Source organism: Doryrhamphus excisus, chromosome 7 (assembly GCF_030265055.1).
Source record: "Doryrhamphus excisus isolate RoL2022-K1 chromosome 7, RoL_Dexc_1.0, whole genome shotgun sequence".
Lineage (NCBI taxonomy): Eukaryota > Metazoa > Chordata > Actinopteri > Syngnathiformes > Syngnathidae > Doryrhamphus > Doryrhamphus excisus.
The window spans coordinates 6,237,741-6,263,838 of NC_080472.1; the positions used below are offsets into that span (position 1 = coordinate 6,237,741).

The 26,098-nt window shown below is 41.6% G+C and overlaps 1 protein-coding gene across 7 annotated transcripts in view; it reads right to left on the reverse strand.

The window, feature by feature from the left end:
• msi2b (musashi RNA-binding protein 2b) overlaps positions 1-26,098 on the reverse strand; it is a 260,638-nt gene that overhangs the window by 20,804 nt on the left and 213,736 nt on the right. For 4 of the 7 annotated variants that reach the window (XM_058077485.1, XM_058077486.1, XM_058077480.1 and 1 more), the window contains exon 11: positions 8,448-8,567. The exons of 1 other annotated variant lie outside the window; for it this stretch is intronic. In XM_058077485.1, the coding sequence (XP_057933468.1) occupies positions 8,448-8,567 (120 nt within the window). The remainder of the gene's footprint in view (positions 1-8,447; positions 8,568-26,098) is intronic. 2 more of the 7 variants (XM_058077482.1, XM_058077483.1) reach the window with 1 other exon arrangement.

Below are 26,098 nucleotides of genomic sequence, written 5' to 3' on the forward strand. Positions count from 1 at the left end.
CATCTACAAAACAAATGAGCGTGCTGAGGTTGCCTTGGAGACTAGATCAGAGGACCCAGCAGCGCGAATCATTCACAGGGCTTCATTTATACTGATAATTATCTCGACTCCCACCCGCCCCACACCATCTTTCCCTCCTGCCCTCAGCGACCGAAGCTGGCTGAGGGGAGAGTCCTGCAGTCATCCGTTCCTGACATCATCAGGGTGGGTGAATATCCTGCTCTGCCTGCCACTTTGCCAGGTGACTGCCTTAGGAGGAAGCATCAACCTTGCGTTATTTTCCTCGCCGATCTTGTGTCTATGTGTTTGAACAACGTATATGTATGTATGGACGGATGATTGCACTATTTGGCTTGTACTTCTGTATATTCTGACAAGAATAAAAGGCTACATCAACATGGAACTAATCCCACTGATGATGAAACACAGGACTTCAAATCCCAGGACTTTAAGGTGACATGTGACCATGTGACTGTAATATCAGGCAATATCAGCCAATGACAACACACCTGACCACATTATGCAGTTTTCAAATGAAACTTTTTATTTTTAAGAGAGAAAAAAACCCCAAAGCTACATGGCCCATAACTGAGATGAATTGAGATCTATCAGTGTGGAAAATGTTATAAAGTCAATTCTAAAGCTTTGGGACTCCAGCCAAACACAGTGACAGCCAATATCCACAAATATTGAAAACATGAAATAGAGGTGAACCTTCCCTGGTGTGGCTGGCCAAGACCGCAGTGAACGAGAAGTCACAAAAGACCCCACAACAACATCCAGAGAAGTGTGGGCCTCACTTGACTCAGGTAAGGTCAGTGTTCATGACCACCATAAGAAAGACCCTGGGCAAAGAGAGTTCCAAGTCCTAAACCACAATAAGGCTGGTCTCCATTTGGCCACAAAGCATATTGATGCTCCTCAAGACCTTTGGGAAAATACTCTGTAGTCCAACCAGTCCACAGTTGAACCTTTTGGAAGGTGAGTGTCCCATTCCATCGGGCCTTAAAGAACATCACAGCAACAGTAAAATGTGGGGGTGGTAGTGTGATGGTCTGGAATGGTTTGCTGTGCTAAATGGAAGCATGGATGCTGCTGAAGGTCATCTGTGGGTGACCTCACGCTGAAAGCAACATGGCTTGTGCAGCAGGACCATGATCCAAAAGCCAGCAGCAAGTCAACCAAAGCACATGAAGACTTTGTCCTGAGCTGAATCCTACTGAGATGCTGTGGCAGGACCTTCTAAAGGCCTTCATGCTGGAAAAGCCTCCAGTGGTGCTGAATGACACCAATTCACAAAGGCTCATTGCAAGTTATCACAAAGGCTTGATTGCACTTGTTGCTGCTACGGGTGGCCCGGGCACTTCTTAGCTTTAGGCTAATCACTTTGTTTTTTTTTACTACCTTCATATTAAAAAGTTTAATTTCAAAACTGCATAAAGTGTTGAGTTGTGTTGTCATTGACTAAAATTACATTTTTGCATTATTTTAGTTAGTTGTTATTGCATTATTTAGTTGTTTAATTTAGTTGTCACATTTAAGCGTGGCAAACATGCAAAAAAGAAATTAGGAAGCAAGCAAAGACTTTTTCACATGTGTTGCTTTATAAAATAGTGCAAAATTGCATCCTTTCATTTTTCACCATGTGGCCCTCACTGGAGACTTTGGACACACCAGGCCTGTCATTGCTGCTGCATAGCTAATCCCCATTCTTTATCCATCCATCCATCATCCATTCGTACATCCATCCATCCATCCGTACATCCATCCATCTGTCCATCCATCCGTACATCCATCCATCTGTCCATCCATCCGTACATCCATCCATCTGTCCATCCATCCGTACATCCGTACATCCATCCATCTGTCCATCCATCCGTACATCCATCCATCTGTACATCCACCCATCTGTCCATCCATCCATCCGTACATCCATCCATCCATCTATCCTTCCATCCATCCAACATCCGTACATCCATCCATCCATCCATCCATCCGTACATCCAGCATCCATCCATCCGTACATCCATCCATCCATCCATCCATTTTCTATACCGTTTATCCTCACCAGGGTGGGGGGTGCTGGAGCCTATCCCAGCTGTCTTCGGGCGAGAGGCGGGGTACACCCTGGACTGGTGGCCAGCCAATCACAGGGCACATATAGACAAACAACCATTCACACTCACATTCATACCTATGGACAATTTGGAGTCGCCAATTAACCTAGCATGTTTTTGGAATGTGGGAGGAAACCGGAGTACCCGGAGAAAACCCACGCATGCACGGGGAGAACATGCAAACTCCACACAGAGATGCATTCTTTGACATATTGGAAGCTTTTTAAAACAAAAGTAATGCAGCAATTAGTTTCCCTGGAAACCAGTTTGATTTATGAAAGAGCAATTGGTTACCGATTGAAAGACTTTTTTGGCAAAGTAAGTGTAAAGCCAGAGACAAGCTGGGTACTGGGTACAAGTACTGGGAGTGTACAGGTAATACTCGATGTACTCACAAGAAAAGAATCCCGTGGGTCTAACTGTGAGATTGAATTGTTGGTGAATATGATGAAGTGCGAAGAAAACAACAGCTTTAGCAAATAATCGTGCAAATGAAATGTCAAACAATCTGTGTGACCGTGCTTTACATTTATGAATAAATATCTAACTTCATATATATTTGGCCACAGGTGAAATGGATGGGAAGAAATAATAAAGGAAAATAATAACTTGGGAAATGGCAACATCACCTTACTTCCACGAGGTAACGGCTCATGGTAATGTCATCATTGATTATTATTATTGTTGATATGATTATGATTATTATCAGGAACGTCGGGCATGTAGACTGGATGGTGGGAGTGCAGGGGTTGGCTTGCACAATTTAACTCGGGAATATCAAACAGCTCTGCTCACTACTTTGTCGCAGCGGCTGTCAGATTCCTCGGCGGCCATCAAAGCACATCACCCTACAGAAGATGTCAATAAACCTGACATGCCGCTTCTCAAATTAGCTCCCGTAATTAGCTTTTCCATTTTCCATGTGTGAAATAAACTAACAGCTCTTTTTGCTGTCTTGCCTTGCTTTCACTTTCCATTTGAAATCATCTTTTCTGAACCAACGGCTGAGTAATTAACAGCACTAGACAGCCTTTTCATAAATAATACATATTTAATGTCTTGTCATTTTGTGTTCAGAGAAGCTTGGCTAATGAATTTTAACAGATGATTTCTTCTTGCATTTACTCACCCATACTCATGCCTGCCTGTTACTATTGCTTTTTATACCCTCAGCAGCTTGGCTGTTCATGGACAAAGTCACCAGCGCTGCTGGCTAATGCTCAGTGGCTAAGGGAGGGCTTTAGACCAGGGATGTCCAAAGTGCGGCGCAGGGCCATTCGCGGCCTGCAGCACATTCTACAAATATCAATAAACAAGAAAACAAACAAACAACCAAATCAGTAAAAAAATCCCTTTTTCGACAAAATATTCACAGAAAAAAAATCATATTTTTACGAGAATAACATCACACTAGGGATAGGCTCCAGCACCCCCGTGACCCTCGTGAGGAAAAGTGGTAGAAAATGATTGAATGAATGAATGAACATCACACTAATTATGAAAAGACATTTTACAAGAAGAAATGAGAAATTGGTTGGAATCTCCACTTAGCCACGTTGGCATGAGGAGTTTTTCGACTTTCCGAATGACTTTTCTGAAAACAGTGGTATCCATGGAAAGCAATATTCCCATCTCTGGTCTACGTGCGCCGCTGTAATCAAACGGAATAGTCAATGGGGCATGCCCATTAAAACGTAAACATCACGTGATACCGGCTTCCTCGACTTTTTCTTTCACTTGGAATAACGCCATATTTACAGTTTTTTGTCCGTCCAGTCTTGAAATTTAATTTGGATCAAAGACAAACTTTCCACAGCAGTCCGGTGCCGATTGCTGGCCTCCATTTTTAAAACTGAGGAACGTCTGTAGCTGCGTGTTACGTCATATCTGATCATGCGCTGGAAGAACGCACCCGGGATAAATTAGAACAGGAAAAGATAAAATTCTTGCTAATATTTAAACTCGGGAGATGTTTTATATAGATAGAAGAAGAAGAAGAACGCACCCTGACAACTTTGGGTATGTGATGCCTCAATCGGTTCGGGAAAGGAATATTCCAGCCCTGGGAATCCGATGATATATTCATTTGGATTGGCATTTTTCTTTGCTTACGTTCTTTCCATCTGCTCCATGTATATGTGGCTTATGTGGAGTTTGCATGTTCTTCCTTCTTTCTCCCGGCATTCCGCTTCCCTCCCCCATTCCAGAAACATGTTAGCTTCATTGGCGATTGTTAATGACAAATATTTACATTTCTTTGAGCGTCTGCAACATTAAAGTGTGACAAACATCAGGACGAGGACAAACACTTTTTCACACCACTGTAAGTCAGGGTTCAAAGGTCAACCGGAATGGATGGTGTTGACATCTCGGGTGCGACATCAAGTGCTTAACAAGTGCTTAAAATTGGCTTTCCTATTTGTTTGTTTTTGCCTTTAGTGTTTGAGACTTTAGACATTGGACCAATATTCACTATTTAACAAGTTACACTAAACAACTGCGGGGGCCGGGGGCATTGTCGAAACAAAGAATTTTCCACAATGTCGCGTGAGGCCCGAGCATACTTTCTGTGAAGAGCGTTATGTATGCAGACCCTGGGGGGGCAAAGCCGTCACGTCCCTAAAGGCCTGTGCCTGTAACCTCCGACCATCTGCTCCCCACAGCTGCCGACATTCCGCTCTCTCCTGTGTGGCACAACTTTTTCCTGGGCCTCACACAAAAGCCAAGCGGGGCGGTCTTGGCACGGGCGCCCCCGCCACCCAGCAGCAAATCCACGTGAAGTGCTGCTGGCGCCAGAGTTCAGCATGTGGGACAAATGGACTCGAGCTCGCTAAGAGGCAGACTGATTGAGCCTGGAGCACACAGCCATTTCTTCTCTTCCGCTTAGGACCAATGAATTATTTGGAGGAAATTGATAAAGACCTTCTTTCGGAAATGACTGTCACTTACATTTTGCACTTTTCTTGGGAATCAAAGGTGGGGAAAAGGGGAGAGGAGGGGGAATGCCTAATAGGAACAAAACGAAGAGGTGGGAATATGATTAAAATAGACTCGTTTACAATGCAAGGCTATTCCTGCAGTCACCGCCGCAGTCTCAGCAGACTTACTGTCATCCGAATGGGAATTTCTGAGCTGAGATCTGAGGCCAACATTTCAGCTCACCAGGACGCTCCATTGGGATCAGAAAACACTTAACAAAGCAGCCTGGGACCTGCCGGAACCGTCTTCATCCTTCTTTGTATTTTGCTCTGCTTCAATCTGTCTACACTAAAAGCACGGCTATTTGTGTAACTTTTATGGACGTCATCAGCTGGGATTCCACCAAATGCTTTGGGAATTTTTCTGGGGTCACTAACCATCTTATTTTGTATTTGGAAGTATAAATCACACTTTTGATGTGCTGCTTTAAGTTACAGTGGGTGTTGCTTTTTGGCGACACCTAGTGGCCACAACTCATGAGTTGAGTTTGTGAATGATGAAGAACAGAATACTTTGTGCTTTGGAGACTGTGCCTGTCAGAAAGTATACTGATGTGACTGAGAAAGCAGTGCTGTTTGGTCTGGACTCTAATGAAGCAACATTATGACCAATGAAATGCTCTGCTGGGAATTTGAAACTTGTATTGCCGATTTCTCAGGTACCTGTTGAGTGTTAAGTCGTTGTGTGATGATTTTAGTGTTCTTTCTATAATCCTACAAAAAAAGGAGCTACCGGTTCGACACCTACTAGCGCGTGGCATGGTATTAAAACAATTAAGTGAAGAAGATGTCACTAGGGAGAACATAGTCATTAATTAGTCACTAAGTTGTAAGGTTCAATGGTGAAGAAAAAAGTAGAGGCTTTCCACCAGCAATCATGGCTGTTTCTTCATTTGAACAAAAGTATGAAAATAATAATAATAATAATAATAATAATAATAATAATAATAATAATAATAATAACAATAATAATAATAATAATAATAATAATAATAATAATAATAATAATAATAATAATAATAATAATAATAATTTATTTAAGGCACTATATAAGGCATTCAGATGACATATTGTGATGATATGTAGTATTTTACACTGGTCACTAGGGGTCAGTAATGTTACATCTGTTGGACAATAGCCACCACAGGAAGTATGCTGTGACTCTTCCAATGCAAATGTGTGAGTCTATATCTATATCTATATATCATATTATATTAATATTATTGTGTCTACTATACTGTATTGATTAAGAGAAGTTTTAATGTAACTATAGGGGTGTTATGTCATGTCTAGAGGGCTCTACCAATGTGTATTTGGAAGGTTTCTATGCTGTAACTACAAACACATTTAATTGAATGAAATAATGTCATGAAGTGAGATTGGAAACTTCTACAACTGATGATCTATGATAAACAAGGGATAACTATACAACAACTACACAAAAATTATGTGCAACTTTTGATATTGTTTTTATATAAAGACAATAATAATGTCAGGAACACCTGATTGGAATCTCTCCGTGCGTGCGTGGCTTTTCTCCGGGTACTCTGCTTTCCTCCCCCATTCCAAAAACATCTTAGTCCAAATATTCTATAGGTATGAATGTTTGTCTTTATGTGTCCTGCCATTGGCTGGCCACCAGTCCAGGGCGTACCCTGCCTCTTGCCCAAAGTCTGCTGGGATAGGCTCCAGCATACCTAAGACCCTAGTAAGGACAAGCCGTATAGAAAACGGAATGGTGGATGGATTTTGAATTGGGAATTGCTTTCCATTTGAATCAGTGTGAGCGTTTCCATTTTAAGACTTTATAAGTAGTTTCAACATTATAGAGTTTTTTCCCCACATTTATTGACACCCTAGATTGTCTAATGGGCCAGCCGGCTCTGCCTCAGCAGAAGGGTGCTCAAGGTCATACAGCTCGGATCTTTTATTTGCTTTTAAAGAATGCATGCAGTCTCTGTTCTGAGTGTGGAGCTCTGTGGGAACTGAAGGTGGAGTCAAAGCACAAATACTCCACTCATATGTCACCATAAAAGCAAAACATGGAGCCAAAATGAGGAAACAGCTTTTGTTTTTGTGGCATTAGGTGCATTTTTAGATATGGACCAAGCATAAAAACATAACATAACCAAAAGAAAGCATAACACTGGATTGATTGATTACTTGTTAAGTACTTGCAGTATCTAGGACATACAAAAAGCCCGTCCATGATGATACTTCCATTTGCAGCTGTCACACATAAAGTGTTCATGATGGCTGCCATCACGTCATTTGCTTTCTAACTCCAAATCACCATTCCGGCTTCTTGATGATTAGCATTGCCATGATGGTTTTGCAAATGGTTTGTTTTGAAAACACAAACACCCTGATGGGAGAGACAGAGCATCTCATAAGATGATTAAAATGTGCTTCGCTTTGTCTGCACACGTTACAAACAATTCAAAGGGATGTTTTCTCCCATAAGCTTCCTACGGCATGTCTGGTAAAGAGCATCTCTGCGGTGTTCAGTCAGGAGAGTTGCTATTGGCGGCTATTGAATGATCTACAGTTGTAAGGGCGGAAAAAGCAAGCTGTCTAAATGAAGCCGACAAGTCAATCGATGCTGTGTTAAACACCGGGAGAAACTCTGCTACACACTTTCATCCCAGTCTCTTGGTAGATGTTCACTGGCATGACTAATAACATCCAGCACGCCTGTGTGCTCTACGTATTTACAGTACACTGGTAGAACATCCTGCACGGTGGAATAGTGGTTAGCATGCTGGTCATTAGATGGGGGACACCTGCGTTGGAATCTCCGCTTGTGGAGTTAGCATGTTCTCCCTGTGTGTGCGTGGCTTTTCTCCGGGTACTCCGGTTTCCTCTCCCATTTCAAAAACATGCTAGGTTAATTAGCGACTCCAACTTGTCCATAGGTATGAATGTGGAATATTTATATATATATAGAATATATATATAATAAAAAAACATACATGATATATACAAATGAAAAACAAATAAGTAAAAATGACACTGAAAAAAGAGCAAAGTGTTCCAATGGCATTGTAATGTAAGGTTCCTTAGTTACCACAGTTTCCAGGGGGATTGCTTTAACTGAGACACACAACAGGTGACTCAGGGCAGCGTGTGAAATGATGAGGGGAGCTGCGGCTGAAGTTTACCATAAGGTTCAAGTGAGCAAGTATACATTCTAATTCAATTGACATTATTTGGAATTTGACCTTTTGGAAGCGACTAATGAGGAAAAAGGAGGTTCGGCTACGAGGACCTCGGGTGACTACGTCTGTGAGGAAGCATAGCGGGAGAAGTTGGAGAGAGCAGCAGCCACACAGAACATGGACAGAGCGTTTACCTGGCCCTGTGCTCTGTGGGTACGCCAAGTAGCCGCCTCTTCCACGGGCCCCCCTACCTGAGCCACGCGCTGCTGCTACTGCCGCCGCCGCCACCGGTCCATACGCTGTCGCTGGGAAGCCTGCAGACACACACACACACACAAATGCATCACTTCCTCCCCGAGCTAGAAGACAAAGTCGACACCAGAAGGGAGCAAGGATGAAAGCAGCTTTCAGAGGTAGGAGCTCATGTCGGGGCGACATCTATCAGCAGACTCTTGGAGGAACCATTGGCACAACCACAATGCGGCCGACCCCCAGGTCCTCACACGGGGTGGAAATAGCCAGAAGCATGACTGAAACTGATGCTAGATCAGTTTCAAAGAGAAAAGTCCATTCTCTTTGGATTCTTCCCGATTGTGTGGCATATGCAGAAATGATGTGCAACGTTTGATCAGGGGCAATTGCCTGGGGTCCCGAGATTTCCAGGAGCCCCCAAAATTGTCAGAAAAACTGATTTTTTCCTTCAATTGAAAGTAGACATTATTGTTTTAATTTTGATTGTCATGCTTAAAATGATCTACTCCATTAGCACTTCAACTGCTTGTCATGCAGCCGACTATTCCACGTTACCGCGCATGTCCACATTGATTCCGGAAGACGGGACCCAAACAAGCTGGTTGGCATGGTTTGGAGAAAACTGCTGAGGAGTTACCCCAAGAGATGAGGAGAAGGTGAGAGGGAAACACTTTTTCAAATCCAAAGTAGCGAGGGTGAGACAGCACAGGCGAGAAGAATGGAGGTGATTTATGGATGAAACTTTTCATCACATAAAATGTGACTATTAAACGATTGTGCCTCATGTTCTTACCAATTACAGACAAAGCACCCCCGGCCCCCAGGACCATTTGAAGGACTTTCTCTAGCTCAGCAAATAGGAGAATTTTCTCATATTCATACGTTAGTAGCTCACCAACATTCATATTTCCAATCTGTTTTTTGGGGAGTGGATATATAAAGATGGTTATGTACTAACTTGCAACTTAAGCTGACAGATAACAGATTTCAAAAGCAGGAAACAAGTGTCCTAAATGACATCATCACCTTTGGCAAACATCTAATTTAAAAAAAAAACAAACCCCTTTTGTCCGTGCAGCACAAGGATGTGCTTATGCATACACTATACAATATACACTATACTATACACTACGTATACAATACACTATACTACACTATACACTATACTATACACTATACTACACTATAAACTATACACTATACACTATACAATACACTATACTATACACTACACTATACGTACTATACACTATACACTATACACTATACACTATACAATACACTATACTATACACTATACACTGTACACTATACTATACACTATACTATACACTATACTATACACTATACACTATACACTATACACTATACACTATACACTATACACTATACACTATACTCAATACACTATACCAGAGGTAGGGAACCTATGGCTCGGGAGCCAGGTAGGGCTCTTTTGATGACTGTATCTGGCTCTCAAGCGTTTCTTACCACAATAAAAATGTATTTTTGCTAACATTTTAAAGTAAACATCACGGAAATGACTGTTAAAAATAATATTCAAAATCAACAACTTTCTTATGCATTTTAATCCGTCAACCATATCAACTTTTCCTGATGATATTTTCCAGGTCAAACACCAAAACTTGATTATTACTGGGTAATGCGGTAGTCTACCTCGGTCATTGAGATGTCAACATGTAAATATAAACTTTCCTCCTTTAGTCAAATAGTCACCTAGCTAAAGCTGCAGAACCAAGCCTTCTGACGAAGATGGCCAAAAGAATGAAATACATGTACGGAGTATGGTGCAAAACCCTGCAGCAGCAGAAGTTGTATTAATGGCAACAAGTATTTGATTGATTATTAGACACTGCGCTGCTCACGAAAGTGTGCTGGCCACACCCCATTGGCGTGGGGTAGTGTGCCGGGTCTACGTAATTAGAGCCCATTATGTCTAAAACTGTTGGTCTTACATAAAAATGCACACATTTTATTGCATTCAATGTTTAAAAAAAAATATATGGCTCTCACAGATACACATTTTAAAATATCTGGCCTTCATGGCTCTCGTAGCCAAAAAGGTTCCCGACCCCTGCACTATACTATACACTATACACCATACACTATACACTACACACTATACACTATACTATACTATGCAGTACGTAAAGGCCAGAATGAGTGAAGTAGACTTACCCGATGGATAAATAAGACTGGATGCCTTTGACTGTGGGGAGGATGGCTTTTGGCTGCATTTAGAGGTGCAAACAACATGGAAATCAGAGATCTGTCTCTTTGTATGGCTGCAGACATGCGCTACCCACGTGCTCGTATGCCTTGCAGCCCTGCATGAAAGCCACGGATGCCAATCATTTTACTGGGCCTAATAATAACATTTACTTTGGTGAGAAATATTACACATAGATTTGTTTCTTCCTCTTACGTCACCCTGTCCCTGATGACCCTGATGACCCTAACTGGGGTGGATGGGAGCAACATGCCAATTGTTTCCCCTGAAGCGTGTAGTGTAGATCCAGCATAAGTATTTTTCGGGTGAGATTTCAATGTGCTGAAATGATCCAACAGATGTCTCCGTCTGTTTGCAGGAAGTGAAACAGTCCAACAGATCTCCCAGCTCATCACCTTGTGTACGCCACGCTTCTACATCCTCACAAGCTCACAGTAATTGGGGGAGCACTGTGGAACAAAATGCAGGGATTGTGCCCAGAGGTAGGGCTATCATGCACGCGGGTGGTTGTAATCTTTCATACCAGCGTGTGACATAAACACCCCCCAGAGCAACGTTATTTCATTAATGTAATCAGCGACGTGCAAATTGCAAACCCACCTGAAGCCAGTTTACTCACAGATTTATGCTTTAATAAGAGTGCCAATGGTTTCAGTTTGAAAGGAGACCACATACTTATCAGTCGCTTATCATAATTAATGCCGTCACCCGCTAAACTGCTCTTGTTCATTTCTCCGTGCCATATCATTAGGTACACCTGCAGTCATTGCATTGAATACAAGGGCTTTAGTGTGGATGTGCTGTGCAGCGGTGAGAGTATTATGCCACTAAAGAAGATTCCACACACTTCTCCACGTGCTAACCCTGACTGGAAACATTTCCATGGAAATCTAAATGCGCCTTCCCGCTCTTCTCTGGCCTGGTATTGGGAATTGCTTTCCATTTGAATCAGTGTGAGCGTTTCCATTTTAAGACTTTTTTTAAGAGGTTTCTGGCCTGTTCACATAAGCGTGGTATGGTCATATATCATCTTAGCAAATATAAATAGCACTTTTCCCTCACAGGTGGTACCTATACAAGGAGATTACTTGTGTAATAATCAAGCTAAATTTACAGTTCATATTTTCACAGAAAACCAATTTAACTTTTTTTCCAATTTTTCAGGGGAAACAATTGGCATGTTGCTCCCATCCACCCCAGTTAGGGTCATCAGGGTCATGGTGACGTAAGAAGAAGAAAAAAATCTATGTGTAATATTTCTCACCAAAGTAAATGTTATTATTAGGCCAAGTAAAATGACTGGCATCCGTGGCTTTCATGCAGGGCTGCCTGGCATACGGGCACGTGGGTAGCGCATGTCTGCAGCCATACAAAGAGACAGATGTCTGATTTCCATGTTGTTTGCACCTCTAAATGCAGCCAAAAGCCATCCTCCCCACAGTCAAAGGCATCCAGTCTTATTTAACCATCAGGTAAGTCTACTTCACTCATTCTGGCCTTTACGTACTGCATAGTATAGTGTATAGTATATAGTGTATAATATAGTGTATAGTGTATAATATAGGGTATAGTGTAGTATAGTGTATAGTATGGTATATGGTGTATGGTGTACAGTGTACAGTGTATAGTGTACAGTGTATAGTGTATAGTGTATAGTGTATAATGTATAGTGTAGTGTATAGTATAAAGTATAGTGTATAGTGTAGTGTATAGTGTATAGTATAGTGTATAGTGTATAGTGTATAGTGTATAGTGTATAGTGTATAGTGTATAGTATAGTGTATAGTGTATAGTGTATAGTGTAGTGTATAGTGTATAGTGTATAGTGTATAGTATAGTGTATAGTGTATAGTGTATAGTGTATAGAGTATAATGTATAGTGTATAGTGTATAGTGTATAGTGTATAGTGTACAGAGTATAATGTATAGTGTATAGTAGAGTGCAGACCAAACACACATGGGCAACAACACACCTGCCACTCACATCTTTGAATACTTTTGCTCACAGGAAAAATGGGTGCTGAAATGTTGCTTTCTGGTTCCGTATTGGTCTTTTCGTGCCAAACCCAAATGTTTCCAGTACGGGTACTCCGACTGATCGCCCAGCGATTGGTATCACCCGATATCAGTGAACAGGACGGTTGGGACATGGTTGGGACATGTCCAGAGGAGAGATAGTGAATATATTGGTAGAAGGATGCTGCCAGGTAGGAGGCGTAGAGGAAGACCAAAGAGGAGGTTTATGGATGTAGTGAAGGAGGACATGAGAGAGACGGATGCAGCAGACAGGGTTGGATGGAGGAGATTGGTTTGCTGTGGCGACCCCTGAAGGGAAAAGCCAGACGAGGTTGAAGAATAACTATCTTGGAAACTGTGTGTATGGAATCGCTATTACTATCGGTATTGGGCGATTTCACTCATGGATTATTGGATTATTATATCGGCAGCCTAAGATCCTGATCGGAACATGCCTGGTTTCCAGTCAGCTTTGGTATTTTTCAGGACGGGAAAAAAGCTAAAAAAACATGCTCTCATGTCATTTAAAAGAGCCGTGACCTGGTGAAGTAAAGACATCAATAGAGTGTAAATATGAATGCAATGTAATTATTGCTAAGAAATATCAGCCTGCTAATCAGCCTGCAATGAAGCCAAAGCCGTATCAGTGAATTGTAATTACATTGTTGGGCTTAATGAACGTCGTAGCAAGAGGTGGCTGACAGGAGCTGGTCCATGCCCAAGGCCTGGGCTCTTCTTTCAACACAGGAATGGCATGTCATTAGCAGTGCTGATGAGATTCCTCACTCTGGGCTCCACACCGTCGACGCCTAATCAGCCTCCTAAAATTATCTCCACAGGATATGCTTGCCTCTATCGTGAAAGAAATGAGCTTCAAATCCTCTCAAGTGGAGTTGCTCCTGATTTTCCGACGGAGTTCTTGCAGAATGCAAGTCTGCTTGGACACCTTAGAGGATAGCGTCTGCAAAGCTGCGGCAGCAGGTGACCTATTTCTGAGGCAGCCCGGGAGTGCTATTCCGTGATGGGGGGCTGGATGAAAAGGAGGGGGCAGGGTCAGATGAGAAAAACATATCAGACAGAGGAGGAGGCGGTAATTGGCAAGTCCGTCCACACAATATGACCACAACTGTGTGGCGGGGGGTGCGAGATGCCACCATACCGCGACTGGCAAGACAGCAGAGAGAAAGACAATTTCCACACACGGCTCGGGAGGGAATCGTGTAATAACGAGGCATGGTGAGTCAAGAAGTAAAACAATCCTAAAAAGACAATAAAAATGTGGCGACTGAACGCTACGCAATGATGCCATCGACCGCTTTTCACAAACACAACGCTAATGCGGCCATGGATTTCCTATTATAGCACCTTCCTCCCCATGCCATGACACCCCAGTAGACCCGCTGGCTTGGAAGTTAGTTGCCAGCAAAGTTGTGGTGAGAGATTAACTTTGCAGGATTAGGTGGGTTAATTAATAGATGGCTGCTGCTCATTGTTTTGTGCTCACGCTGTAAGAAGCCACCCAAGAGAAGCGCTGCGGCATTAAATCAATTTCATGGCCCTTTTATTACTGAGGAGATAAAGCCAATATTTAGCTTTCAATTCTTCACAATTATTGGGCCCCCGCTTTGCCACTTGAGTGGCTGCACTTGGCTGGGGACAAGGACACATCTGTTTATGAGCTGTGCGGGCCCGGGGGCCTTGCTGTCCGCACTCGGGGGAACTGTCCTCAGCTTTTCCTCGCACAAGCCTGAAGCCACGGGAATGAAGAAAAACTGGACCTGAATAAAGACGCCACTGTGGCATATCTTATCGACTTTTCTCTCTAGCTGTTATTTATGTGCAAAAATCTTAAATGTTCTCACCATCTGCTGAAAATGCTGGAAAAAAAAACCTCCTTAGCATATCTGGCTTATAGCACACATGTTACACAGCTACACACCTACATTTCATATTGTAACATCTATATGTCATATCTATAATTATATATACGAATATAATATTATATAGATATATAATATCTATAATCTATATATTATATCTATAACATCTATATGTCATATCTATAATTATATATACGAATATAATATTATATAGATATATAATATCTATAATCTATATATTATATCTATAACATCTATGTCATATAACATTTACATTTCATATCTATAACAGCTATATGTCATATCTATAATTATATAATACGCATATAATAATATTATATAGATATATATTTATAATCTATATATTATATCTATAACATCTATATGTCATATCTATAACATTTACATTTCATATCTCTAACATCTATATGTCATATATATAACATCTATATGTCATATCTGTAACATTTACATTTCATATCTATTACATCTATATGGTATATCTATAACATTTACATTTCATATCTACGTATAACATTTACATTTAATATCTATAACATTTACATTTCATATCTATAACATCTATATGTCATATCTATAACATTTACATCTAATATCTATATAATCTATATGTCATATCTATAACATTTATATTTCATATCTATAACATCTATATGGTATATCTATAACATTTACATTTCATATCTACGTATAACATTTACATTTAATATCTATAACAACTATATGGTATATCAATAACATTTACATTTAATATCTATAACATCTATATGTCAGATCTATAACATCTATATGGTATATCTATAACATTTACATTTAATATCTATAACATTTACATTTAATATCTATAACAACTATAGTATGTCATATCTATAACATTTATATTTCATATCTATAACATCTATATGTCCTATCTATAACATATACATTTCATATCTATAACATCTATATGTCATATCTATAACATCTACGTATGTCCATCTTTATGGGGGGTGTTGTACCTATATATATTAGATATTAGATGTGAGCCCTTCACTCTATCACAGTTTTCAAAAATATATAATGAATAAATGATCACAATCTGCGTTGTTGTCTGTGAGACTGTTTGTTTTTTTCACTTTATAAGCCTTAGTTCCTGGTTCAGTGCTCTTATTTTGTAATATTTCCTGTGTTGGTCTGTTGAGTTTTGTGCTGCTCTTATTGTTTGATGTTTGATTTGGTTGAGCCGGTGCTTCCTCCTCTCGTCCTCTGTTGGTGCATTCAGCCTTTGGCATGCATGTGTGCCTTATGCCTCTTAGCTGCATCAATCCCTTTTGATACTTGCATTGATGTCATGAAAAATACATTTTTACCAGCACTTGGTCCTCATCTCTGCATCCTGGGGTCGCATCGCAAAGCATGATATTTCCTGGTTTTATACAAGCTATTATTAGTCCAAAAAGTTAAGTTTGGTATTCTTTTGGTAATAGCTGGTATTCTCACACACACATGCACACACACGCACACACACGCTGCGACGTGACACTGAAAAGGAATTAAAAAAGAAAAACAAGAATATTTTTATGATTGGTGACATCATGTGAGTGTTGGGCTCCTGCACTAAAAGCTTTATTGAAGAGCAACTCATTTTTATGCGTTGAGGAAGACAGTGATGGAGTGCGAGTGCCAGAGACCCTCTTGACGGTCTAATGAACAATTCACAGACAATGGCTCCATAAACAGCAAAGCTACTTTAGTCTGACACCACGCTACCTCGGGAGCTCTTCATTGGACACCAAAATAAAAGCAGCCAATAGGGGGCGGCTGCATGATATCAGCGTGGGCCACAAAGTGAAAAATGAAATTCTTTTGTAAAGAAACACAGCCTCTGCTTATGATATGAATGCCTATTATTTGTATTTGTTTATTCTTTTTCCAAATTGGATTTTTTTTTAAAATCTTCATTTGTTCCTCTCATAACCGGATGACTTTACTTCCATAACATTATTACTTTTACCAACTCTTATTTTCTTTGTCTTTGTATTCCTGTATACTACATATTATTATCACTTAAAAACATATTTGTGCTTCTCTATTTCAACTCTGCGCTACTGAAATTAGTTTATTATATTATATAAAACTGGCACTTCTTTCTTCTTTTTTATTATCACATTTAATTTTTGTTCAACTATTTCAACTTTCTTCTCATAATATCACAACATCATTGCTTATAAAATTAAGACGTTTTCTTGTTGTATTGCAACCTTTTCCTCTTAATATTTGTCTTTATTTTTGTAGAATTACTTCTGATTTTCCAATCTATGCTTTTTTTAGTTTCCTTGTTAAATTCTACCTGCATGGCGGTCGAGTGGTTAGCACACAGACCTCACAGCTAGGAGACCAGGGTTCAATTCTACCCTCGGCCATCTCAGTGTGGAGTTTGCATGTTCTCCCCGTGCATGCGTGGATTTTCTCCGGGTACTCCGGTTTCCTCCCACATTCCAAAAACATGCTAGGTTAATTGGACACTCCAAATTGTCCATAGGTATGAATGTGAGTGTGAATGGTTGTTTGTGTATATGTGCCCTGTGATTGGCTGGCGGGGTACACCCTGGACTCTCGCCCAAAGACAGCTGGGATAGGCTCCAGCAGTGAGGATAAGCGGTAGAAAATGAATGAATGAATGTTAAATTCTATTTTTAGAATGTGCCACAGACCAAAAATAGACAGCTATGGGCCACAAATGGCCCTCGAACCGCACAGGAAGACACACACCAAGAGTTCCACAGTAAGAGTATTACTTTGCTGGGAAGCCATTTTGTTCCGTCAGAAACAGCAACACAGCAAAATCCCTGAAAGCCTTCGTACGTCTTCAATGGGCTAACATACGTGATGAAAAGCGTCAGTGTGTGTACTAATACAACATAGCCCGTATTTGTATTTGTATTGGTAGAAGTTTTTGTCTTTGTAGCCGAGTCACATTTTAAATTTGGGATGTTTCCATTGTTACCCAAGACTAATATTTTAAAGTACTTGTTCCAATTCATTATTCCTAAAAAAGTACTGTATTGGGGTTCAGCGCCACCCCTAGTGTGTACAGCATTTGTAGCTTCCACGCTAAAGCTAACAAGTCATTTGGTAAAGCAGCTAACAGTCACAGCCAAGTGTTTAGAAGTGCTGAAGAAGCACAATGTCAAGTGAGTGCATACACTCCACATCTCCACATCTCCACATCTATACGTACGTTGGTGACAATGGCAGAGCCTTTATGGCTAAAGGCTTCTCCTTCAAGGAACGTCACCTCTTTTCTTGCAAGTGCATGCATTTGTGAGTCTGTGTGTGGTGCAAGCGAGGCAGGCGAAGCTGCAGGAGTGATCAAATAGTCTTTGGTGTCCGCACTTCCTGGATGTTTTGCTGCCTGCCTGACTTAGGCTCGCGGTCCTAAGCCTTTTTACTTCCTGCTTCAAAACCGCCACATGTGAAAATGTTGTGATTGGCACACTAGCGGTGACACATTGTTGCTCATGTCAGCAGTTCCCTTCGTGTCGGGACAAAGGAGCATAGCTGAATGGAAACAAATCCTGGAAAAAGGTGACAAAAGCAGCTGATGGTGTAAATAAGTCTTTGCCCCATCCGGATTTTCCTCTCTTTATGCACTTCTGTCACCCTTCAACGTTTCAGAGGAATTGGTGTCATTCCGCCCCACTGGAGGCTTTTCCAGCACGAAGGCCTTCAGAAGGTCCTGCCACAGCATCTCAGTAGAATTCAGTTCAGGACAAAGTCTTCATGTGCTTTGATGGACTTTCTGCTGGCTTTTGGATCATGGTCCTGCTATACAAGCCACGTTGCTTGGCCTTCAGCAGCATTCATGCTTCCATTTAGCACAGCAAACCATCCCAGAGCATCACACTACCACAATGTAATACATTACATAGTACAATTCATAGCTCCAAAAGGAGTAACGCTTGTTTAATCTTACCCCCCCATCTGTTTCACATCAACTGCAATAGATTTATGCACTTCCTGTATTCCAAATGCGGTTTTACCACTTAGTACAATGGAAACTGACAAGGCACTGTGGTAATATATATATATTTTTATACAATAAAATATTCATTCATTCATTTTCTACCGCTTATCTTCACCAGTCACAGGGGGTGATGGAGCCTATCCCAGCTGTCTTGAGGCGAGAGGCGGGGTCCACTCTGGACTGGTGGCCAGCCAATCACAGGGCACATAGTATAGACAAACAACCATTCACACTCACATTCATACCTATGGACAATTTGGAGTGGCCAATGAAGGTAACATGTTTTTGGAATGGGGGGGGGGGGGGGGGGGGTACCTGGAGAAAAGCCACGCATGCACAGAGAGAACATGCAAACTCCACACAGAGATGGCCGAGGGTGGAATTGAACTCGGGTTTCCTAGCTGTGATGTGTAATTTTATTTTTACACCATAAATAAGTCATATAACGGTTAATGAATAAGAACAAAAGGCATTAGTATCATTAGTATATACGGTATATAGATATATAGATATACATATATATATATCTTTCATCTACACCATTTTGGTCCCTGTATTGACCCCTGGGGTACTCCACATGTAATATTTAAACTTACATATGTGTATTCTCCTACCTTCCTGTTAGCTAGGTAGCTTTTGACACAATTCAGAACTACCTGATTCTGTACCTTTCTCATTTCGTAATCAGTCAGTCATGGAGGGTGGAGCTTATACGGATATAGAGCGCTTTGTGTACATTTTCCGCTTTGTATACAATATGGTGGCACATCTAGTCATGTTATTAATAAAGTGTCTAACTGTGTTCTTAATGTATTTTTTGTCACATATCGTCCTCCTCGAAAAGTCTATTTGTTTATCTCGTATGTCTGTTGTACTGCAAGTACTAGATTTGGTACATTGTTTTACTGTTATGAGCAACCATTGGCTGTTTTTTAAATATGACTTAAGAGGGACTGCATGTGCATGTTTGGGATGTTTCCAAAACTTCTTTTCTAGTTTTACCGATCCAAGACTAACACAGATGGCCAACATGGACCAACAATATGGCACACTACAACTGTCACTGTTCAACCTCATCTGATTGGCCCTGCTTTGGACAACTTTATGATGAAAAGTTGCTGCCTTTGGTGCCAATGAGGTTCTCCTTACTGCTCTGGCAACAGCCTGACTGATGTTCATGTCATCCGCACTGTTCTTTGGCCCAAAACTGCCAGCAGCGGCTCACCCGTCATTGACAAAGGAACTCCATCAGTCACAGAGCACTTTAAGAAGACTGTCAAGTGTCTAATGTGGAGGGCCGGCTTGGGGACAGCTGCTATTTCCGTGGAGGCTCTATGGCTCAAGTAGCCTATGGCTGCATCTTGACAGCAGCCTGAAAAGAGACTCGGCTAACTATTAACCATTATTAGCCTCTGTGCTACCTATAGCATGTTTTTTAACTTGTGCTGCTGCAGAAATTAAATTATGACTCAACAGATTTGGCTTCCTGCAACATCATCCTTTTTCCTCAAAATGCCATCGGAGCGAAAGGCTTCCGACATATTGGATGGGCTCCAAAATGCGGAGTCATTGAACTACTACTATACAATCGGGCTGTAGCATCTCCCTGTAACAACGCAGACCAGGACAAAGGTTGTTAATATTACTCTTATTTTCATTAACATTGACTTATTGATGATGCACTCTCTTGCCCAAGGGTACTTCTACTTCCACATACTTCCAGAGAAGCGAAACAGCAACCTTTAGATTGCGGTGGAAGATCGAACCAGCAACCTTCAGTTTTCTGCATTCTTTTCAACTGAGTGATGTCATGTGTAAGACAAAGTGGATGAGGTCAGAGGTCAAAGCGGGACATGTTTCAATGTTTCTAATGAATCATCAAGCTGTCAAGGATAACTCGGGAGAAGATCGTTGCTCAGAATGATAACAACGACAACAGGCTCGTTAACAAGTCTCTCATGCGTGCCGCTCCAGTCCATTTCGGGGGGCAGAAAGAGGGAGTGAGACGGATGGAGAGGGAGGGGCAGAGACGAGTGAAACAGATGAACGGAGGAGGGCAACGGCCATATCGGCGCCAAAGGAAGACAAAGAGAGGAAAGGACAGAGAATGAGAAATGGAGGAAGAAATAAGGCCTCAATTTTTTCTCATGGAATTCTCCAAGGCGCTGGCTAAAAATAGCGCAGCAGAGCACAGTCTAATGCCCCATTAAGTACAAGTGTGTCTTTTATGCTGGTGCAAGAAAAAGGTCATAGAAGTAGAGATGCATGATTGTAGACACTGGCAATGTACCCCACTGGGCATCGTCTAATTGCTTAGGAAAAACTCGACTTGGGAGTCGCCATCGTTTCATTGATTGTTGACAAGTATTTGGAGCTATTGATCTTTTGAAGCAACTGAGTGTAACGCTTAGCTGCCACCAGAAGAGGCACTGTTGCAACCAGAGGAAGAAACTTTCAAGCTTTCTGTCATCCTGCTCCGATACTGCATGCCACACTCCATGTAAGACACCGTACACACGTTACTCATTTGTTCCAGCCTGGGCTGGGCGCTATGGACCAAAACTCATATCCCGATATATCCGTCCATTTTCTGTACCGCTTATGTGCCGCCAGCTCCGAATGTAATGAGATGAACATCCATAGCTGTACGCTTGCCTAAGGGGTCGCTATGGCACCAGAAACAATAAGAAAGTCATAAAAAATCATAACAAATCATAACAATAAACAAATAATAAATAAAGCACTGTTAAACACTAAAAAGTCCACAGACGATACGGAACTGCCGTAACTAGCTTTGCAGATATGCTAAAACTTTTTTCATATTTCAAGATGTCAGCTCTGTCATTAATTCATTACTCCCCCAATTTGGGGAATAATTGTAACTTTATTGGATTTTTATTGTAATGTTCTTCCAAACATTTTCCATAAATAACTTCATTTGTTTTTTGTTTCTCATATAACAGCTTTGAAAAAAAAAACATTTTTTTCTCTTTGTGACTAAAATGACACGATGGTTCCTGGAGTTTATGACTTTTATTGTGATAAATACACATTCTGGTAAAATAAGTTAATAAGTAAAAAAAACATTGGAAGGAAAAGACAGGAAGCACAACTGGAGGTAGCAGAGATGAGGATGCTGAGGTTATCATTGGGAGTGACCAGGATGGATAGGATCAGGAAGGAGTACATCAGAGGGACATTACATGTTAGAGGCCTTGGAGATAAAGTCCTTTAGGCCAGACTGAGATGGTTGGGACATGTCCAGAGGAGAGATAGTCAATATATTAGTAGAATACATTATATATATGTACAATATATTATATTGGTAGAAGGATACTGCCAGGTAGGAAGACCAAAGAGGAGGTTTATGGATGTAGTGAAGGAGGACATGAGGGTAGAAGACAGGGTTGGATGGAGGACATTGGTTTGCTGTGGCGACCCCCCCTTGGGAAAAGCCCAAAGAGGAAGAAGAAGACTTATTGTGGTAAAATGACAGCTATTACTTGATTCCCAGAATTCCCCAACCAAATTTTCCAAAAATAACAACTTGAGTTTAATAAAGACATAATGGCTACCATAGTAACGTCAATATTGTGATATGTCCTTGTATTTGGCAAACATCAACTGCTTGTATTGTTTCTTGAATTGGCTCATCGTTGTGCATTGTTTGACTTCCTTACTCAATCCGGACATTATTCTTGTAAAATGACTTTTTTCTTGTCATAGTTTGACAATATTCCAATAAAATTAGAATTTTTTTTACAGAAAAAAACAGAAGCAGGCCGCAAATGCACCTCCAGACTGCACTAAGCTATCAGACCGAGGCTAAACGTACAATCCTAACCATGCGATCCAGTAATGCAGATATCAAATGTTGCATGGTGGTAGTTTTCAGAGGTGCATGAACGCACCAGAAGCCGCATGTACTCCCTGCCAGTGTGTGTGTCAGTAAGAAGGACCAGTCAGCGGAAATGAGCGTGTTGATAAATCACAGCGGAGGCATCGGAGCACACTGCCGTCTCCTCGCTTCACATTTCACCCCATTTGTACCCCCCCCCCCCCATGAGAAACACAAACGAAGAAAACAAAAGAACAATTATGCATCACAGTTGTAACAGAGACCGCCACCTAGCAAGACTGCAGACTGACAAGTATCCCATTGTCGTCCTCTCTCTGCGCTACTTTGTTGTTGTTGAAAGAACCCGGGTTTGTAGTTATCAAAGGCGTACATCACAGAGCCACGGCGAGCCAGGTGGCTTTCATATGAACTGCTGCACAGATGCTCTCGTCTCACCTTTCCTCCCGGCGCCACACGCCAACGTGTGCCTCGTGCAGAGCGCAGACGGCGCCAGCCAGGGAGAGAAAGAACATTTACACCCCGTCTAATCATTCAATTAGACGGGCGCTAATCCGATGGATATATTATTGCAAATCTCATGTAAACACCTTCACCGGGTTCTATCGCTCCCATTGGAGTCCCGCATATGATGATGCCGTAGGGAAATAGCATAGCCTCGTAGAAGAGACACAAAATGATGTTTAGGACACCAAATCAATTCCATTCTTGCTTTGTTTATTTAAAATGACGTCATCAAAATACAATTGTAATCATTTGAGTTTTCCATTGAAGGTATTTGCTAAATTTTGCTAGCTAAAGATAAAAGCTAAAACAAACACAGTCTCACAAATACAGACAAAAGATACTTATACAAGCACCCACACAAAAAAAGGGACTAAAGTGACAACTGACAGGTGGAAACATCGAGTACGCATAGGACAGCTTGCTTTGCAACAAAGGAAAAGCAGAATGTTCCAGACGCCTTGATGCCAATGCAAAGGAAAAGACGCCTTGATGCCCCAGCGAACAAACAAAAGCAGAAACACCATGAAAGCGGTTCAAGCAAGTGCAGTGGCGAAAGACGATTGGTCCAGAACTCCAGCCTCGAGTGTATAAAAGGCCGGGCAGGGAAAGGAAGGGTGCTTTTTTGCAGCTGCACTGTAATAAGACCCGCTTACTTGTAGGCATACAGGGACTGCAGATAAACCCCGGACATCTGTATTAGGTATTGTTGTCAGTAATAAATAATCTGGTTCTCATTCTATAATTTGGTTCTTTAAGATTCCCTTATCCTCTATTCAAAACCCACTTAGAGTCCTCAGGGGGAGGATTTCTACACCATGAAAGTGAAAGTTAGAAATGGTGGTCTCATGGTAGCATTCCAATGGCTAAACGTCCTGGGGAGGGAATCCACCTGCCCAAACTACGTGAGCACATTGGCTGTTTGTGCTCTTTCACCAAGCTAAATGTTTTCTGGCACGCTGATCCTTTGTCATTAAGACGTTGGAGTGTGTGATGGGAAAGAGAAAAAGTCAATTCCAGACGTGGAGAGAGGCCCAGCTTGGCAGAGAGCTGGCTTTATGTTAGTAATTGCACTGGAATGGTGTACCTGTGAGAAGATGAGGTCAGGAAGATATATATGCTGGAATCTCAACAGGAGAACACAAACATGTTGTTGAGGAACTGCTCCGTCCCTTCACAGGTCAAGACCGTGTTGGAGGAAAAAAGGCCACCGGACAGGCTTGGTTGAACATGTCGAGATTTCTCAGCATCCTGAATCTCTACCCTGCACGATCCGTGGAAACGGCGTGTGCTGCAGACACCTTACGGGCTCGTCTCACGTCCGGTCATGCATTCAGACCAGTGGCAGGCTCATCCCGCACCGGGTCAAAGGTCAAAGAGATGACTTGTTCCAGAACACCTTAGTCGGCAAGTGATGGCTCCCCCTCATTTGCCTCGTGATCCACGACTCACCCACACACGGAACACACAAACCCACACCACAAACTCAACATTTGCAGTAAGGTGACCCGCTAACGTACATCTGGAATTAAACGCAAATGGAACAGAAAACAAAATGTCTTAGCAGGAAAAACAACATGAAGACATACTAAGAGAAAAAGATTGATAAATGTAAATGAATAATAAATGAATATAATAAATAAAATAAATACATGTATTCTAAGGAGAAACAAATGACACATTTGATGCCACTAAGGAAAATAATGTCATTTTAGTAGCATAGATGCACGGCGGACAATTGATTAGCATGCAGGCCTCACAGCTAGGAGACCCGAGTTCAATTCCACCCTCGGCCATCTCTGTGTGGAATTTGCATGTTCTCCCCGTGCATGCGTGGCTTTTCTCCCAGGACTCCGCCCCCCCACCCCCCATTCCAAAAACACGTTAGCTTCATTGGCCACTCCAAATTGTCCATAGGTATGAATGTGAGTGTGAATGGTTGTTTGTCTATATGTGCCCTGTGATTGGCTGGCCACCAGTCCAGGGTGGACCCCGCCTCTCGCCCCAAGACAGCTGGGGTAGGCTCCATGAATAAATGGATAGTAGCATAGAGCTGAAATGTTACAGAAAAAAGGTTATTCCAAAAAAGAGAAACAAAAAAAAGACAATATAGTGCATCATATGGGAAAAGATCATAATATATATAATATGTAACAATATAAATCATATTTAAGAAGAAATATTTGGAAAATGTAAAAAAACATTGTTGCTGCTGGGTTTTATATAACTTCAAGCTGCTAGAAGTAGATGTAGATATGCTAGAATCTAGTGTAGCTACATGCTATAGATATGATATAGATATACATGTGTTGCTCTAGAAAATATCCCGCTTTCATGTTGCAGCTTCTTGTCTCCAAAACAAGTCCTCCACATGCTGATCACCTGGTTCAGAGGAGAGCTAAACTAAGAGCACGTGGAGCTTCCAAATATGGGCTGGGAGGCTGACACGGTGCAGCAGTGCATGGTGGGACGTGGTAAGCAAGTGAAGAGCGCTGTCTGCTACTGCACTTCTCAGTGACAAGGGCAGGAGTTGTTTGTAGCCGAGGTGCAAGGCAGCATCAAAGAGGACAAACTAGGCTCTTTATTGAAGTGCAGCTGCACTTTCCACCTCGCCTTTGTACTCCTTCTCATGCACTTAGCTAAAAAGGACACTTCTCCCGTGCCAAGAACCCACCTCAACACGTCCGCTTGCACACAATAATCAATACTACTCAGTCACTGGCACACAGCAGTTGAAGATGAAAGAAGGCGAAGGAATTATGAGGGAACTTTGGAAATCATTTGGAAGACTGTGGCTGGATCTGGCAGGGCTTCCTCAAGGCAGGGTGGTTTCTTAAGTGACTTAGATGTCTGACCTTGCAGTGGTGCTTATGTAACGCTCACGTCCCAGGATCAGTGAAGGCAACACGCCCCTTACACTTCGCTTGTGATAGTCAGCATTTGAAAAGGCCTTGTGAGTGCTCAGTGAATCGAACCAATCCAGCTAATTAAACAGGACTACTTAAGCCTCCTCTCATTAGTGTCCAAGTAAACAGCCTTAATTTTTACATGCATTTTCA